Genomic DNA, 18,186 nt, shown 5'->3' with positions numbered 1-18,186 from the left:
CATTAAATACCTTTTACATTAGACCAGCTGACGGGTCAGGCTAGTACCAATTTGCATCCCTGGATAGGCCTCCAGTATCTCATCCATGTTGGCTACAATGGGGATGCCTGTATTGGCGTTCTGGAGAGCAAGGGAGCAGGGTTACAGAGATGCCAGCCACTCCGCTTTAGAGCCTACAGTTACACCATTATGCTTATCCTCCCCAAATTATGTTTCTTGACCTTTTTTTCACAAATTATTTTTAAGATGTATAGAATTGCCATCATATCCTACCGGGTCCCATTCACTGCTGGGTAAATAGGGGCACATTTCAAACAAAGTCACTTAAGGAAACACCACGTGTGTTACATGTGCTTCAGTGTGTGGCAGGACCGAAGCCCAAGAAGCTCTCAGGACACAATTTTAATGTATAGGTTTATTTTCACTGCGTTCTTTTGAAAAAGGGGCGGTCGGGTAGCCAGTGGTTCAAGCGTTCGCTCGTCACGCCGAAGACCTGGGTTTGATTCCCGACATGAGTACAATGTGTGAAGCCCATTTCTGTTGTCCCCTGCCGTGATACTGCTGGAATATTGCTAAAAGCGGCGTAAAACCATACTCACTCACTCTCTTGAAAAATATAGAAAACTAATTACAGTATGGGCCAACTACCCAAACAAAACAAATATAGTATCACCGTATTAAAAACCCCAGACCAATGTGTTAGTAATCTTTATAAGCGATCCAATATAAGACTGATTTTTTCCGTGGCGGTCCATATTATCTTGTGTATGTTAAACCTTTTTTGCTGAAAAGAGCAGCGCAGAAGGGGTGTATAAATCCCTGGCTACTATTATTGAAAAAGTTTCAGCTTCATCAACGTTTGAAACTTGAGTTTGTACACTACCACTCCATCTCTGAATACAATTGTAACTTGAACCTGGTTATAAATAAGTGCCCCCCCCCCCCCCCCTTGATTGTTATGGTGAATGGGTATGTGATATCTTAAACTAGAAACATAAAAATTCTTTCAGATTATTGTGCCCCCCTTTGTCAATGTTTGTTGTGACCCATGGCGCTTATTATGGTGAATACATCATGTGATATCTTCAACTTGAAAGAGGTTAAAATTCAACACATCATTCAGATTATTATGTCATTGATAGCACACATGGGAATATATCAAAACAGGATCAATAAAAGCTCTGTCAAGAAATCCAAGTTTTGTTTCCCTAATCTAGTCCGGATTTGTAAACATGTGTTTGTGTGGGTTAGTTCCCCAGGTGGTTGTGTCTTGTGTCTTGTGTGAAGGTGAGGGGTGAGGCTGTCAGCCATGTGTGTATGTGTATAAGTATATATATACAGGGATGGTGAGGAGGGATGGGTGAGTCATCACCTGCATACATCACCCACACTGCCGGGATGCTGCCAGATGCTGTACGGCGTGAGGATTGTGATGAGGCTACCCAGGACTTGATGCAGCAGCTGACATTCCCTTATTGTACTGCAGGGGCGATGGTTTAGCCTCGTGGTTAAAGCGTTCGCTCTTCACGTCGAAGACCTGGGTTCGATTCTGACATGGGTACAATGTGTGAAGCCCTTTTCTGGTGTTCCCCGCTGTGATATTGCTGGAATATTGCCAAAAGCAGCATTAAACCAAACTCACTCACTCACTCATGAAGCTGATTGTGTCCAGGGGTTATGAATGGAAATATTAAGTTTCTGATTACAGGGCTGATAGTGTTTGGTGTACTGTAAAGAAACCATTTAATATACCCTTCACTGTATGCCTTAGAAAGATCAGAGCGGTAGGGTAGCCTAGTGGTTAAAGCGTTTGCTCATCCCAGAAGCCCCTGTTTGATTCCCCACATGGGACAATGTGTGAGGCCTTTGCTGGTGTCTTCTGCTGTAATATGGCAGGAACATTGCTAATTTAAGTGACACTCACTCTCTGAACTAGGACATCAGTGGCTTAAGGTGCCACAATTTGCTGTACAGAGTTGAACGCCTTGGTGGTCTAGAAGTAGAGCATCCGCCCAGAGAGTGGAAGGTCTGGAGTCCGATCCCAGGTCGCGTCATACCAAAAGACGTTAAAAAATGGTACTTGTTGTTACCCTGTATGGCGCTCGGCATTAAGGGGCTAAAACAAGGACTTGTCAGCTCGGACTCAGTATACTGTACTCATGTTAAACTGCGGCATGGTATCTCAGTGGGCTAGCACTATAAATTGGCATCAGTCCAGACTAGTACAAGCAGCCACACGCACGCACGCACGCACGCACGCACGCACGCATGTGCATGCACATCGCTATATAAGTGCAATAATCTTGGACGTGACGTTAAACCCCATTTCACCTCACTTCTTCTGTACAGAGTCACAACCTTTAGACATGCCAGGATATCTGATGGCTGAGGGTTCAAATCCCTGATGCCCATAAACGATAATGGTACATAAGCAGTATGCCCCATACTTGTTGATTTCATTGAAGTGGTAAATGTTGGCAACCTGCATTCTGATATTTTCTTGAGTCATTTTTTTAATATGATTGTGATTATTTTTATTATTGGAGTTGTGATAGATGTAAGGTAAAGATTGTTTTGTACTTTGAGGAGATTGTCAACCAAGTGATAATTTCATTAGTCCAAAATGTTAATTTGTAAGAAAGATAAAAGGCTACCGGTAATTGTCAAACATATGAACATGTTGAACAATGTTGAAACTTTGAGCTGCCCATAGGACTGCCTCCGTGGTCTAGTGGTAGAGCGTCCGCCCGAAGAGCGGAAGGTCTGGGGTTCTATCCCCGGCTGCGTCATACCAAAAGACGTTAAAAGATGGTACTTGTTGTTACCCTGTCTGGCGCTCGGCATTAAGGGGCTTAAACAAGGACTGGTCGGCTCGGAGTCAGTATACTGTGTCTGAGTGGGGTATTCATGTTAAACTGAATGTTATGTGCCCATAAAGGGCCTTATCAACAGCCTTGTTTGCAGGATATTGCAAAAGAAGAATAGCATGTTTGATGTATTTAGATCAGTTACAGGTGCCCTGAGTAATAAAAGAGAGCAAAACAAAAACAACATGTTTTCATGGCAGGACAAAACCAGGAAGTAATTTTTCAAATGCAGATTTGTTTACTTCAGGATGACACCAGGATCTCAAGAAGCCAAACATGTTAAGATTTGTAGAGCAAAAACGGAAAAAGCTCAAAACTGTCAGAATATATTTGTATCTGTTCCCCTCGCTGCTGACGTCAATTCTCTCTGCCTATCATCACCTGGGTGTTTACCTGAGTTCCACCGGTTGATTGTTATCCACTGGCCTTTGTTACAAACACACCCAATGATTCCCTACCTGCCCCTGTTTTGACAGGAGGTGAGGTGAAATGGGGTTTAATTTGTGTTCAAGATTATTTCACCCCTGTAGCGATGTGCACACTTGTCTGTGTGGCACTAGTCCAGGCTTTTTAGGGCGAGCCCACAATGCTGCAGTCTAACATGGATACCCCACTCAGACACAGTATACAGACTCCAAGCCGACCAGTCCTTGTTTTATTACAGTACTCTGATTAAATCTGTCAAACAGACCCTGAAACAAATTTACAATACAGCCCATGCAAGTCTATAATATTTGGCAAGTCTAGATTACTGCAGTATCCAAAATTTGAAGAGAGTCACTGGGCTTTATCACTATAATTTAACAAGTGTTATTATCTGTAAAATATGTTCAATTCAGAGACTAGATGTTAGTCTAACTCTGAGCGGACCAGTCGTTATTTTATCATCTTAAGACCTAGCGACAGGCGAGGTAACAACAAGTACCACCTTTTATAATCTTTTGGTATGACAAAGGGGGCGGTCGGGTAGCCTAGTGGTTAAAGCGTTCGCTCGTCACGCTGAAGACCTGGGTTCGATTCCCGACATGGGTACAATGTGCGAAGCCCATTTCTGGTGTCCCCCGCTGTGATATTGCTGGAATAATACTAAAAGCGGCGTAAAATCAAACTCACTCACTCACTGGTATGACAAAGGGGAGAATCAAACCACCAACCTTCCACTCTCCAGACGTTGGATCCACTACACCACTGACAGTGACTGAGACAGTTGTTTCAGCGTTAGAAATTGGCACTAATCCTGTAGTCCTAGCCAAACTGCCCAATGGTTAAGGTATCATAAGGACTAGTAGACATTTGCCATTTTTAAGGGTTTTGTTATATGTTATTATTATAAGGACTAGTGGACTAAAACTGTTAGTTTCTATTGCTGTGTTTTGGCTGGGACACCTGACCATGTGTTTTTCACCTGATCAACAGTGGATTTTGTCATGTTTTATAGAAACATCTGTTAACTTTATTTTTTATTCTGTTTTAGTATACTAAACCAGTAGTTCTAAGGTTTAATCATTTTTCAGACCATCTATCGGAAACAAAAGGAAAGGTAAAAGGTTATAACTTATAAAAGATCTCTCAGCAAGCCAGTTACCCGGGATGAATTTCCTACCATACATTTGTACTGTCTTTTTCTACATCTCCTCAGAAAATTTCCATGGGCCAAAGTTCAAATTCAAATATTTAAAAAATCCTTTCTGAAAACCTCTAAAATCAGCCTTTTCAAGACATTTGAGCAAATATGTCCATAAGTTGTTTTAAGTTCAAAGGTGCCAATCTGAAAAAAATCAATCTCATTAATATCAGACCTTAGTTCTCGCTACCACTAAACAAAGATCTGAAGACATCCCATTAGGAGTCACGTCAGAACGACCTTTCATCCGACCAATCAGAGCATTGCTTACCAGATTATGAAAGTGACAGTCGGAATGTGATTTCTAATCATGCAACCTCGAAAACTTTAACAAGGGGTATTCCGAACGATAGTTATGGGTTTAATGACAGAATCCTTACAATCTAGACCATCTATTAGCCATTCCAGAATGTTTTTTTGTTCAGGTTTCAAATTTGTAATCGAGAATTTGTCAAAATATGTTTTGAAACGTATTCACCAATTTGAAATTAGTGACGTAAAGCACGAAAAAGCTGCCTTCTGATTGGTCATTCCATTGGTCAGTCAAAGTTTGCACAAGGTCAGTCTGACGTGACCTGTAATGGAATGTCCTCAGATCTTTGTTTAGCGGTTGCGAGAACTAAGATCTGATTTTAATGAGATTGGAAAAAAATGAAACTTGCAAAACTCATCTGAAATAGATCTCCATTTCTAACGTCTCTTTCTTTAACTTTTTAGTCAAGGAACATGTTGTTGTAGATAAAAATACAAGAAGATTGAGTTTGCATGATTTGACGGCTATCTGATCCGCAGACTGCTCTCCCAGATCCCACCACCTCAGTGGTAGATACTCTCTGTGGTATTAATAGCAAATGTTGCCAAGTGGGACTGCAGCTAACCTGGCCATGGGCACAGCAGGGAACAGTTACTAAGACGAGCATGTTGAAGTGATAGAGTTTTTGCACAGGCAGCATTTTTTTTAAAAGTTATAAAAAAAGATTTGATCAATCATCTTTAAAAATTAGTTTTCTTAGATAAGGCTAACTTAATTTATCGCTTTACAACTTTTTTTGTCAGGTTGGTTTTTGACCAGGAACAAAGTAAGCTTTAATTTCAAACAGTAAAGAGAAAAACAACATTTATCAAATTTAGGGTAGGTTTATCAATAATGAGGAAATAACTGTTCTGGTCAATAAAAATCCGGTGACCACATCCTAGGCAGTAATTCAGAGTTGTCTCCCTTTGTGTGCCAGGATAGTACTGGGCTCATAACCCAAATGAACCAGATTACTCTTGTGTGTTTCTGGATCTTCCAGAGGTATCCTTCCTTTAGTTACACGTCCCAAGTAAAGTAGAAAAGTAATCTTGTACTTTATGTACTTCTATATATAAAGATGTATATAAAGATACATATATATATATAGTAAACTACATTTATGACAAACATGCTTATAATAAACTTACGGATATGACGAACCTGTTTTGTCCGGTCCATTTGCTGTATATGTGCTGTATATATGTTTATAATAAACTGTGGTGGTCCCTTTGATGTAACCGTAGTTTACTATAGATAGATAGATAGATAGATAGATAGATAGATAGATAGATAGATAGATAGATAGATGATACTGTAGAAAAGTAAACTTGTATTTTATTTGTGTGAAGCACACAAAGACATATCATGTTATAAATATATAAAAATTCTTTATTAGCATTGGCAGTAGCACGATACAAGTAGCACTGCTTAATTTATTGAACTAAATGTCCCTGAATAGTCTTTGGTTGCTCCAACCCTGCATGGAAGCCTGCAGCAACAAGGAAGTGAAATCTTGAGTCCCTGGCAAAGCTGATCTTTCAATCTCTCCAGACTTTTCGGACTCTCTGTAGACTCTTTGGCAGCTTTGGTCTCTGTGGTAATCCTATGTACTCCAGTCAGGACTGGTCCATTACCCAGTAGGTGTTGTTAGGACTGGTCCATTACCCAGTAGGTGTTGTTAGGACTGGTCCATTACCCAGTAGGTGTTGTTAGGACTGGTCCATTACCCAGTAGGTGTTGTTAGGACTGGTCCATTACCCAGTAGGTGTTGTTAGGACTGGTCCATTACTCAGCAGGTGTTGTTAGGACTGGTCCATTACTCAGTAGGTGTTGTCTTAGTTAATCCCCTCCTGGTCTCCTCCCTGGCTGTGTGACAACTGGGAATATAGAGGTGTTGTTTGTTTTGTTTGTTTGTTTGTTCGTTTGTTTGTTGTTTAATGCTGCACTCAGCAATATTCCAGCTATATGACGGCAATCTGTAAATAATTTAGTCTGGACCAGACAATCCAGTGATTGATATCATGAGCATCAATCCACGCAATTGGGATCAATGACGTGCATTAACAAAGTCAGCGATCCTGACCACCTGACCCCGTTAGTCGCCTCTTACGACAAGCATAATCGCCAATTACGGCAAGCATGGGTTGCTGAAGACCTATTCTACCCTGGATCTTCACGGGTCGAATACAGAGGTGTGTGACTAATGGGAGATAACCCTTCCACATAATGCTTGTGGGATTCTGATGTTAATCAAATACTATCAAGTGGCATTAAATAACTCTTCACTAACCACTATTCATCCAAGGGACAGATTCATTTGAAGTTTGATGTTAATTATAATCACAAGAATGATAAAGATTGAATCACTAATGAAATTGTAATATTTAGACATTTCAATAAATTCCCACCAAACACAGCTATTATCAGCCAGAGCCACTTAGTGAAATGAATCGACGGTTTGTGCTGGATCCAGTCTGTGGAATTTCAAGTCAGTAATTGTGTGTAAATTCCACTGAGGATGTTATGTCCTTAGTGCGTTCCAGCTTGGGCCAATTTCCCCCTCACCTGGCGGTCAGTGTCTGTAGGACTGACCACTGACAACACCAACAGGTGCCCCTCTCAGTACAGAGAGATGCAGAAAGTTACTATTGAATCTGGGGTCATTTCTTGAAACGTTCATGTCTCTCTGACAAGAATAAGGGTATGTTGAAGGAATAGTTAAGGAATATTTAACCCGTGAAGATCCGGGGTAGAATAGGTCTTCAGCAGCCTATGCTTGCCATAAAAGGCGACAATGCTTGCCATAAGAGGCGACTATGCTTGCCGTAAGAGGCGACTAACAGGACTGGGTGGTCAGACTCGCTGACTTGGTTGATGCATGTCATCGTATCCCAATTGAGTAGATCAATGCTCATGCTGTCTATCACTGGATTGTCTGGTCCAGACTAGATTGTTTACAGACTGCCGTCATATAGCTGGAATATTGCTGAGTGCGGCGTTAAACAACAAACAAACAAAAATATGAAAGAATGTTTACAACAGTAAACTTTAAAAAGTGGAAACCTGTTAAACTGGATGGAATGGTTCCTGGACATTTTGTTTGGATTATCAGTTTCTGGACTAGTGTATCATGTGATCCCGTAAAGCTGTTCCCAAGGAAGTGTTTCTGGAGTAATGAGATTTTCCTGTACGTTTACTGCCTCTGTGGTCTAGTGGATAAAGCGTCTGCCTTGTGAGTGGAATGTCAGTAATTCAATCCCTGGCCTTGTCAATCAAACAGAGGTTAAAAGACGTTACTTGTTGTTACCCTGCCTGGCTCTCGGTATTAAGGGGGTAAAACAATGACTGGTCGGCTCAGAGTCAGTACACTGTGTCTGAGTGGGGAATGCATGTTAAACTGCTGCAAGCACACACACTTACACATGCACACACACACTTACACATGCACACACATACACATACACATGCACATGCACACACATACACATACACATGCACACATTGCATCGCAAAATAATCTAGAACACAACACTAAACCCCGTTTCACCTCACCTACTGTACATTGTAAGCTTACCTCAGGACCATCCAATATTAACAAGTCACCTGGAGTTCAAGACAAGCAGATTAGCAGGTCATTAGCTCAACAGGTCGCTGGTTCTAGGTAGCTATACAACTGGAGACAAGGGTAGCGTACAGTTCCAGGGGTGTCAAGAGTGAATGAGTGAGTGAGTATGGTTTTACACCGCTATTAGCAATACTCCAGCAATATCATGGCGGGGGACACCAGAAATGGGCTTCACACATTGTACCCATGTCGGGAATCGAACCCGGGTCTTAGGCGTGACGAGCGAACGCTTAAACCACTAGGCTACGGGTGTCAAGAACATGTTCTCAGATTGTGGCTGGGGTGCTGAAGTGGTGTTTCAGGGACAAACTGTTCTTAGCATCCCTTGCAGTTTGTTTGTTGTTAAACGCCACACTCAGCAATATTCCAGCTATATGACGGCGGTCTGTAAATAATAGACAGACAATTCATTGATTGACATCATGAGCATCCATCCTCACAATCGGAATCGATGACATGCATCAGCCAAGTCAGCGAGCCTGACCACCCGATCCCGATCCCTTGCAGTGACTAGTAGTTACTGAAAGTAGTTTATTAGTGTCCAAAGCAGCTCTGTGAGTGAGAACTACCATCTGTTATACTCTTTGACCTAGTGTACCCAGAAAAGTTTGATATTTTTTACTGGCAGGATGTTATCACTCATCAAAGGGTGAGTCAGTATGGTTTCATGCCCCTTTTAGCAATATTCCAGCAATATCATGACGGGGAACACCAGAAATGGGCTTCACACATTGTACCCATGTCAGGAATCGAACCCCGGTCTTCGGCGTGACAAGAGAACGCTTTAACCACCAGGCTACCCAACCACCCAGCTCATCAAAGAGCCCCTTTAAGTGAGAACAATACTCAGTTAATCTGCTTACTTGGTGGAAAAACATAGTTCAATATTTTTACAGCAAGGTTTTCTTTGGTGCACAGGGAATCCCCTTCAGTGAGACCACACCGCAAACAGCTGACTGGAAATACCTGATGAAGGTTATCGGTCATTTCGTTTCTGCAATTTATCCACACCTGTTAAACAAGGACTGACATATTAGCATTCCTCTGGGTAGTCCAAAAGATTATGTATGTGTTTATGCAGTCACAACATGATTTAAGAGCATAATCTGGCCTAGAATATTAATAAGTGAGGAAGCAGGTGCTTGTGTCAAAACCAGCGTTGACTGAATGATTACTGGGTATTTTGTAGCTTGTTAAAACTTGCTGTGGAAGCTGTGGCGACAAACAATATCTATATTTGAGCTGTATCTTCTGGTGGAGGTAGAATTTAAACTGGAATATGGAACAGGTGCTTGTTAAGTACTTGTGTGTTCTAATGCTGTGTTTTATGAGGCTCCCGACAGATTCAAAATATCTGGAAGGGCATGACACATATTTTGAAAATCTCCAGAATGGTTTTTAGTTCTTGTCTACAAGATAACATATGTTACTTAGGTTGAATAGTGTGCATGGAAATATTTGTAGTTGTGTGTGTTTGTGTGTTATCACGCCGAAGACCCTGGTTTGATTCCGAATATGGATACAATGTATGAAGCCCATTTCTGGTGTCCCCGACGTGATATTGCTGGAATATTGCTAAAAGCAGCGTAAAACCATACTCACTCACTCACTCACTCACTCACTCACTCACTCACTCACTCACTCTTCATCTAAGACCTGCTATAAGGTGACAAGACATATACTGGAATGTTGCTAAGAGCAGAGTAAAACCATACTCACTCATTTCTGTCATAAGACAAATAAATTGATTTAAATTATTATTTTCAACATTGCAGATATAAATATATGTACAGACAATGTACATATACCGTATTCAATGTAATTAACGCCCCACTTGGCGATATTTGCTAATATATTGGCTAGTGGACAATCCCAATAAGCAACCTTCCAATTGATCAATGTACACAAGACTTATTTATCCATGTATAATACGTACTTGTGTGTTATATGCACCCTCAATTATGGGTAATTATATTCTGGAAAAATATATCTGTCATGTATAATACGCACAGAGTTTTCTTTTGTATTATTTCAGGCTGTCAGCATAAACCACTAAATTTACAATCGTTCACCAAAATAATATTCTAAGAGCCCTCGATTTCTAATTTTGAGAGCGCCCTGGGCGCTTATTACGTCGAATATGGTACTTCTCTGTTTTCGTTGTAATTTTTAAACTAAATTATAAGAAATCAAGCCCCCCTCTTTGGACCCTCACAGAATGATACACGGTAATGAAGTTGGGCAATAACTAGATAGCTTGGATTACATTATCAAATAGCAGACAATTTTCTTATCCCCAGTTTTAGATTAATAGCTGGAATCCGGTTTGACTGATGATGGATACAGCTGATAAAGTGATATATGTTTCCTACATCATTTCGTCAGAAAAACTTGACATGTAATTAAGTTTGAAAGAAATTCATAATCTAAATAATATCATGAGTTTTTCAGTAAATAGAAATGCAGGATAAATTTTGCCACTGAAACCACAGACTCTCCACCCACTGAGATCTGGAGAGCAGTCACCCAACGGGCCATGCAGTCTCCATGACAACCATAGTCTCCATGTTTGTTGTGGTTTATGCCTTGCTCAATGAACTGATTCTGGATCAGACAATCCAATGATTGATATTATGAGCTATCATGTCATCTGGGTACAGTGACACGCCATTGACCAAGTCATTGGCCTGACCACCCGATCCGTTAAGTCACATTGATGACCAGCGTAGGTTCCAAGGGACAGTTCTTACCCGGAATCCCCATTGGTTCCCATTTATGTCACCTTTTTAATAGGACCAGCTAGTGTTGGGGACACATTCCACCCTGGGTCAATGGGTCAAGGGATTTTCTGGCCTCACGACTGAATGTTTGTTTGTTTGTTCTCGAATGCCGCACTCGGCAATATTCCAGCTATAGTATAAGGCAGCAGTCTGAAAATAATCAAGTCTGGATCAGACAATCCGGTGATTGACATTATAAGCATCGATCCACGCAATTAGGATACGTTGACATGCATCAACCAGCCAGCGAGCCTGACCACCCGATCCCGTTAGTCCCCTCTCACGACAAGCATAGTCGCCTTTTACGGCAAGCCTGGGTTGCTGAAGACCTATTCTACACGGATCTTCATGGGTCTCACGACTAAATGAATTGGGTGGTCAGCCTAAGTGACCTTGTTGATTGTACCCCATTGACATGAATGGTAGATGTATAGGTGTTCTTGGTGCTCGTCCCTTGCTTGGGGCTGCTGATGCTGAACTTTACTGGCAGGTGTTGACATGGAAATGTTCTGCCCCACACATCCACTTAACACACTCGTCTTTCACATTTCCTTCGGACAACTCCCCATCTTCCTGAGGAAAGGGCGTTACATAAGTCCAGTTTCCACCCTTGCCGAACCAGGCTGGAATTATGGAGTTTCAATTTGGCTGGACTAACGAGTCCATGCCCAGTCCAATCAAAATCGTGTAACTATATCGACATCAGGTTTGTAAACTGATGATTACAGGATTTGCAAAGCCTGTGTACCGGCAACTTAGCATCAACTGATATTTTCCAAATCTTTTCATGTTTTTAATCAAGGTACTCACATGATTTGATGCAGTAAGACCTGTTTTATCACAACATAGATCTTGATTATCGATCAGATCATCATCACTGGGCGAAGGGACATAACTCGTAATAGCCACTTGTAGCGCTATGATCGAGCCCAGAAATTCCAGCCTAGTTCGGCAAGGGTGGAAACTGGACTTTCACAGTTAATTAACTCCCTTGCCTGGGGAAGATGACTCCCTGGCATATGTCAACTGTATCGTCACAGACTTAGAGCAATGCTACATCTTTGATGTCGCCTGAGCTTACAAGGTTCACAGTGGCTGTTTTCTGTCTGTATTTAATGCGGAGACATTGCCCTTGAGAAAGACTCCCACATCAAACACAGGACAGGATTTGTTATTTTTGACAATTCATTATATTATCTAACAACTTGTAACTTGTTTTGCTGGTGGTGTGCGTGTTGTCATGGGAGTTTCTTGCTGCTGATGGTGATGTTAGACAGATGATGGATGACCCTTGTCTCTTGTGATCTCGGAAACCAGGAAGTCTCAAGGCCGCTTGCAATGGGATAGGTTACAACAATCGATCCTGACAGACTTCCTTTCTAGTTTCAACATAACAAGGGCTAAGTACTGTTAACGAATTTATAGGATTTTAGGTTGTTTATGTATCTACTAATGTATCACATAAAGTGAGATACGGTATGTTGTTTCTAATAAATATTTAATAGTAATAGACTGGACGGCCATGGTTGGAAACGAGGCCAATTGGCAATCTCAGTAGTCTGGTAACTCAATTTTTCATTTTCAATTTTACACATGGCAGTAATTTCAACGTTTTTCAACATGTTCAATATTTCTTTGTAAGTTTGTGTACACTCCAACCAAGTACAGGGTCCCATTCTACAAAGCGACCTTAGCGCTAAGACTGTCATAAGTCTATGTTAAAGTATGGGAGTTAGGATCACCTTAGCGCTAAGACTGTCATAAGTCTATGTTAAAGTATGGGAGTTAGGATCACCTTAGCTGTATGTTTGCTTTGTTGAACAAGCACCTTTTGTTAATCAGGACTTTGGACATTTTCCTTATTTTTACGTTTTCAAGCAACGATAATGTGGGTAAAAACTTTCACTATTCCTCATATGTCTTTGTATATTCATCATACGTATATTCGGGAATTTTTGACAGACTTGATTATTTACAGACCAACATGGGCTGGAATAATGCTGAGTGTGGCATCAAACAACAAACATAATGTCGCTGATGCAGGACTAACCACTTGTTGGGTGGGGAGATATATTCAGGTATCAGATGACGACTCGTGAAGATCCAAGGTAGAATAGGTCTTCAGCAACCCATGCTTGCTGTAAAAGGGGACTATGCTTGTCGTGGTCGCTGACTTGGTTGATGCATGTCATCGTATCCCAATGATGTGAATCGATGCTCATGATGCCAATCACTGGATTGTCTGTTCCAGACTGAATTATTTACAGACTGCTGTCATATAAATGGAATATTGCTGACTGCGCCGTTAGACAACAAACAAAACAAAACAAAACAAAATATCAGATGTGTAACATATACATATACTTCAGTTTGGGAGGATTTTTAAATAAACACAGGTGTGATTGTGTGAGACCATTAGCACTGAGGAATGTCCACATAGAAAGATGACCGCTCTGTAGCAGATCGTGAAAATAACAGTTATTTCTAACCCTGATTTAGTGTTATTGGTGAATTTTGTCTTCTGGTTGGTTCAGCTTTTATGTTCTCCATGGCCAAGGACTATGAAGGGTTAATGAACAAAGCCGTCACAGGTGATGGCGGGGGGGCACGGTTGGCCCAGTTGTCTAAGGCACCGCAATTTGCTGTGCAGAGTTGTGTCCCTTGGGCATGCCAGAAACCTATTGATTGTGGGTTCGAATCCTGGTTCGCCCAGTTATGTTTCTAGGTTTGTCAGCACCACACCCATGCTCGTAGGTATCACCGAAGGGGTAAACATCTGAGACCTGCATCACTTCGGGCTTTCCTCCCACACCGCTGACACACCGTGATATAACTGGATTACTGTTAAAAGCGGCGTTAAACCCAAGTCACTCACTCCCAGGTGACAGGTTTATTGTGCTTCTCAAAATCTGATCCTGATTCCAATCATCATCAATCTCAGTCTAATCATGGAAGAGAAAGGGTCATTGATCCCCATGATGTAACCACACTTCACATCTTGGCCAACGCGAGACTCAATCCACCGAACATGTGTGACCATAATGACCGGATAGACTGTTGCATCATGGGTGATCGATGGCGCCATTTCTGTCATCAGGAACACCAAAAGGAGTCGTGAGGAGACGGCTTTCATCCCAGACGAACATTATTATTAATCGATAAGATCCTTTCTGTTTATCTCTGAGCATGCATACTAGTTTAAAGGGAAATAGCATGTCGTGCAGACATTACATAACTCTGATCAATACACTGTAGAGATTCCTGGCATTAAGATCAGTTGTAGGGATAATAGTATAGATTGACAGAGGGATTGAGGATCCAGTGCTATTATCTCCTGATCGGGATATAAATGTTTTTATGCATATCAGCTGACAATGTAAATATGTTCACGTCTCTATGAATAAAGGGCAAAAGTTAAAGAAAATTGGTCGTATTTATGTCGGTCTGACATGTCGTGTATAGAAAATTATATCTGTTTTAAGTAGATCCGCCTGAGGGTGACAGGATCATGTTGCTAGATATAGTTGTGTGGTAAATATTTCAGTGACTATGACATTTGAAGGAGATAATAGGGCAATTAAACGAGGCGTTCTGTGTTTGATGGTAAAGAACTAAAGAAGATAATATTTCTTTTGTACTGTCACAAGTATATGAGTTCTATATTTACTATCTGGTGTGTAAAATCAATAAAGGGAAATATTAAAACTAGTTTTTTTAACTAATTATAACTTGAAAAACAGTTTAATAAGCAGCAGTAAAGTATACCCAGAGACTAGAATAAATGAAAATATTGGTACCATATTCGCTGTAATAAACTATATTGGTATGTAGAAAATGTACAAACATTGGCGCTTATTAAATACCATTAATGAGTTAAATTTTTATATTTTTATTCCAAGATTGAGTGGAAGTAAACAAGCTAAGTTCAAACATCGACGAAAGTAAAATATAATAGTTACTGGGCATTTTTATACCCTTCTGTTTTCTGTAAAAAACTATAATATACTCAAGAAAATACACACTGTCACATAGATTTTTGGCTTTTGTACTGGGCGCTTATAAAGATTATGTACAGATTGGTCTAGAAGCTAGTCAGGGGAAATTGTTGTTCATAAGTGTATGATGTCCATACGTTTTTCAAGAGACCGTGTTCTTGAAATGAAGTAAACACTGACACACTACTTCCACATTCCTGGGGAAACCCCTGGGAATTCTCTAGCACGAATAAATACTTTATTCTTTCTGAACATTTAGATCCTTTAATCTTCAACTCAGCATTTCAGTATACACTGAGAAACGTCAGAGAGTTTGACTGCATGATTGTTCATGAATATCCTTGCTACGACCCCTCCAAATGAACAAATGAAGAAATGCACTTCCAAACTATCATAGTAACGACTCGATCCGTGTCTCAGGCTGCCAAGCTCCGACGTTCATACAGTTTGGCCATCACTCTATGAAGGTTCATACTCCAATGAACTCACACAAAGTGAAGGTCAATTCTTAAATAACCTCAGATTGGAACATTTGCACCTTCAGTAAACAAAAAACACTTTATGAATCGTCATCATTATGTATCTCTGTACCGTATTCCCTGAGCCTAGCTCCTTTACTCCCCTCTGACATATGCCGAGAATCAGTGTTAGAAATTGGCACTAGTCCTGTTGTCCTTGCCAAATTGCCCAATAGTTAAGGTATCATAAGGACTAGTAGAAATTTGGCATTTTTAAGGGTTTTGCTTATATGTTATCATTATAAGGACTAGTGGACTAAGACCGCCTCTGTGGTCTAGTGGTAGAGCGTCCTCCCGGAGAGCGGAAGGTTCGGGGTTCGATCCCCAGCCGCATCATACCAACAGACATTAAAAGATGGTACTTGTTGTTACCCTGTCTGGCGCTCGGCATTAAAGGGCTAAAACAAGGACTAGTCGGCTCGGAGTCAGTATACTGTGTCTGAGTGGGGTATTCATGTTAAACTGCGGCATGGTATCTCAGTGAGCTAGCACTATAAATCGGCATCAGTCCGAACTAGTACAAGCAGACACACACACACACGTACATGCACGTCGCTATATAAGTGCAATAATCTTCACCTCACCTCACTAGTGAACGGAAACTGTTAGATTCTACCGCTGATAATGTTTCATGTTACTTAAATCTAACTGTTTGTTTTCAGACGTTTACTTCAGATGGGAGTATTCAACGCAGAACTGTACAACAACCTCGGCCTGTGCTGTTTCTATGCTCAGCAATATGACATGACACTCACATGTTTTGAGCGAGCGCTCTCATTGGCGGATGACCAGACTCTCGGTGATATTTGGTTCAACATTGGTCATGTGGCACTGGTAAGACATTTGGAATCTGTAAAAAATAATAGTGAGGCTGATTAATTTGTTTTCTAGTTTAACAGATGTTTAAAAAATACATATTGATTTCTTAAATTAATATTTGGTATATTTTTCTGAACATGTATATATAGCCTTGCACCAAGGCTGTACTGAAAGATAAGTCCATGGATGTATAGTAATTCTATCCTCCTAATAGGCAAGTCTAGATATGTGGACAGTCCAGTCTCTGAGAGGGACAACTTGTTATCCCCCGCCCAACAAAGTTGGCTGGGGATACAGAAACGGGCTCCGTCCGTCCGTCCATCCATCACGTTTCATTTCTGGAGCATAACTCAAAAACCGTTCAATAATTTTTCATGAAACTTTTCAGGTCTGTCAGGTACATGCTGAACTGGTGCCTTTTGCTATTGAGAAATTTTTATTTTTTACGTTTCCATGGCAACAAGATGTACTTGGGTTTCAAACTCTTCTTTTTTTACAATTTCCATGACAAGTTCCACCTTGGTTAAAAAAGGTTAGGGTTTGTTTAGATTTAATTATGTCATAAATTCTGCAACAGGGGTGGGGGATATAGCCACGTTAGTGGCAAGCTTTTGTTCTTATTACATTGTTTTTACATAATCATGAAATTATGATTTAAGTTAATATTTTGCCTTAGAGACTTGTGCAAGTCTAATGTTTATGTGTTTCCAGATATTACAAACTGGGTGTTAGGGTGTCTTGAAATTGTCATAGCTAATCTTGCTATGAGACAAGACCTTCCTGGGTTGTGGAGATGTTTGCTCGCCATGCTCTATCATGACTGAGCAATCATTAACAGGTCTATCTCCCCCTGACAGTGTGAGATATCACAGCTAGGGTGGTGTTTGTGTACACTACACCTCCTCTATTTCACACATCAACCGCCTTGACAGTGTCTATTACAGGTGCTGATCTGACACTCCAGGTAATGTGATTGGGCTGTGAGGCGTATCCCACGGTTATTGACCAGTCTTGACCTGTCACGACCCTCTGTGAAATAAACATGATTTACGACATTTGAGATATGTGTCTACCTATCCTTGTGAGTGTCATGGACATAGAAAGTTATGTCCTGTGTGCTCAAATGGAAGGAAATCAAGAGAAATTAAGTGGTCAAAGTGAAAATTAATTCAAATCTTTGAAAGGCATTTAGAAGTGATACACATAGGGAAGAGAATTTATGGATGTCTGGATGAAGGTGTTAGTATATGCTCCGAAACATTGTTTTCCTCATAATAAAGAAGTTGACATCCATAAATTCTCTTCCTTAAACTATCAACAGAAAGAAATTTCAGCTCTCATGAAGGATAACTTGAGCATTATCAGGGTTTAAATTTAATCGCATAAATCCGGTAATCCGAGACTTGTAAAATTCAGGAAGAACTAGTGATATTTCCTCGTGGACGAAAAAAACACTTTTACAATTTGATGCAATGCAACTCTGTAGCAGATACAATTTTTTAGGACAAGTCTTGTCTAACCTAATGGTGCTGATAACTTTGGGGAAATGACTAATAATCTCTCCATTAGTGAGAGAGTGAGATGGGTTTAATGCTGCTTTGAACAGTATTCCAGTTATATCAAGGTGTATCTATCTGTTGAGCCATATGTGTAAGTTCAAATG

General features: G+C 40.6%; 1 protein-coding gene across 1 annotated transcript in view; it reads left to right on the top strand.

Moving 5' to 3' along the window:
* The window catches only part of LOC124132342 (tetratricopeptide repeat protein 8-like), an 80,347-nt gene that overhangs the window by 25,450 nt on the left and 36,711 nt on the right, over positions 1 to 18,186 (top strand). The window contains exon 8 of the mRNA XM_048403228.1: positions 16,367 to 16,538. Coding sequence (XP_048259185.1) covers positions 16,367 to 16,538 — 172 coding nt within the window. The remainder of the gene's footprint in view (positions 1 to 16,366; positions 16,539 to 18,186) is intronic.

The sequence above is a fragment of the Haliotis rufescens genome, unplaced genomic scaffold, assembly GCF_023055435.1.
Source record: "Haliotis rufescens isolate VD_foot unplaced genomic scaffold, xgHalRufe1.0.p SCAF_3, whole genome shotgun sequence".
NCBI lineage: Eukaryota > Metazoa > Mollusca > Gastropoda > Lepetellida > Haliotidae > Haliotis > Haliotis rufescens.
The sequence above is the reverse complement of the archived record's forward strand: the minus strand, read 5'-3'. Positions and strand labels throughout refer to the sequence as shown.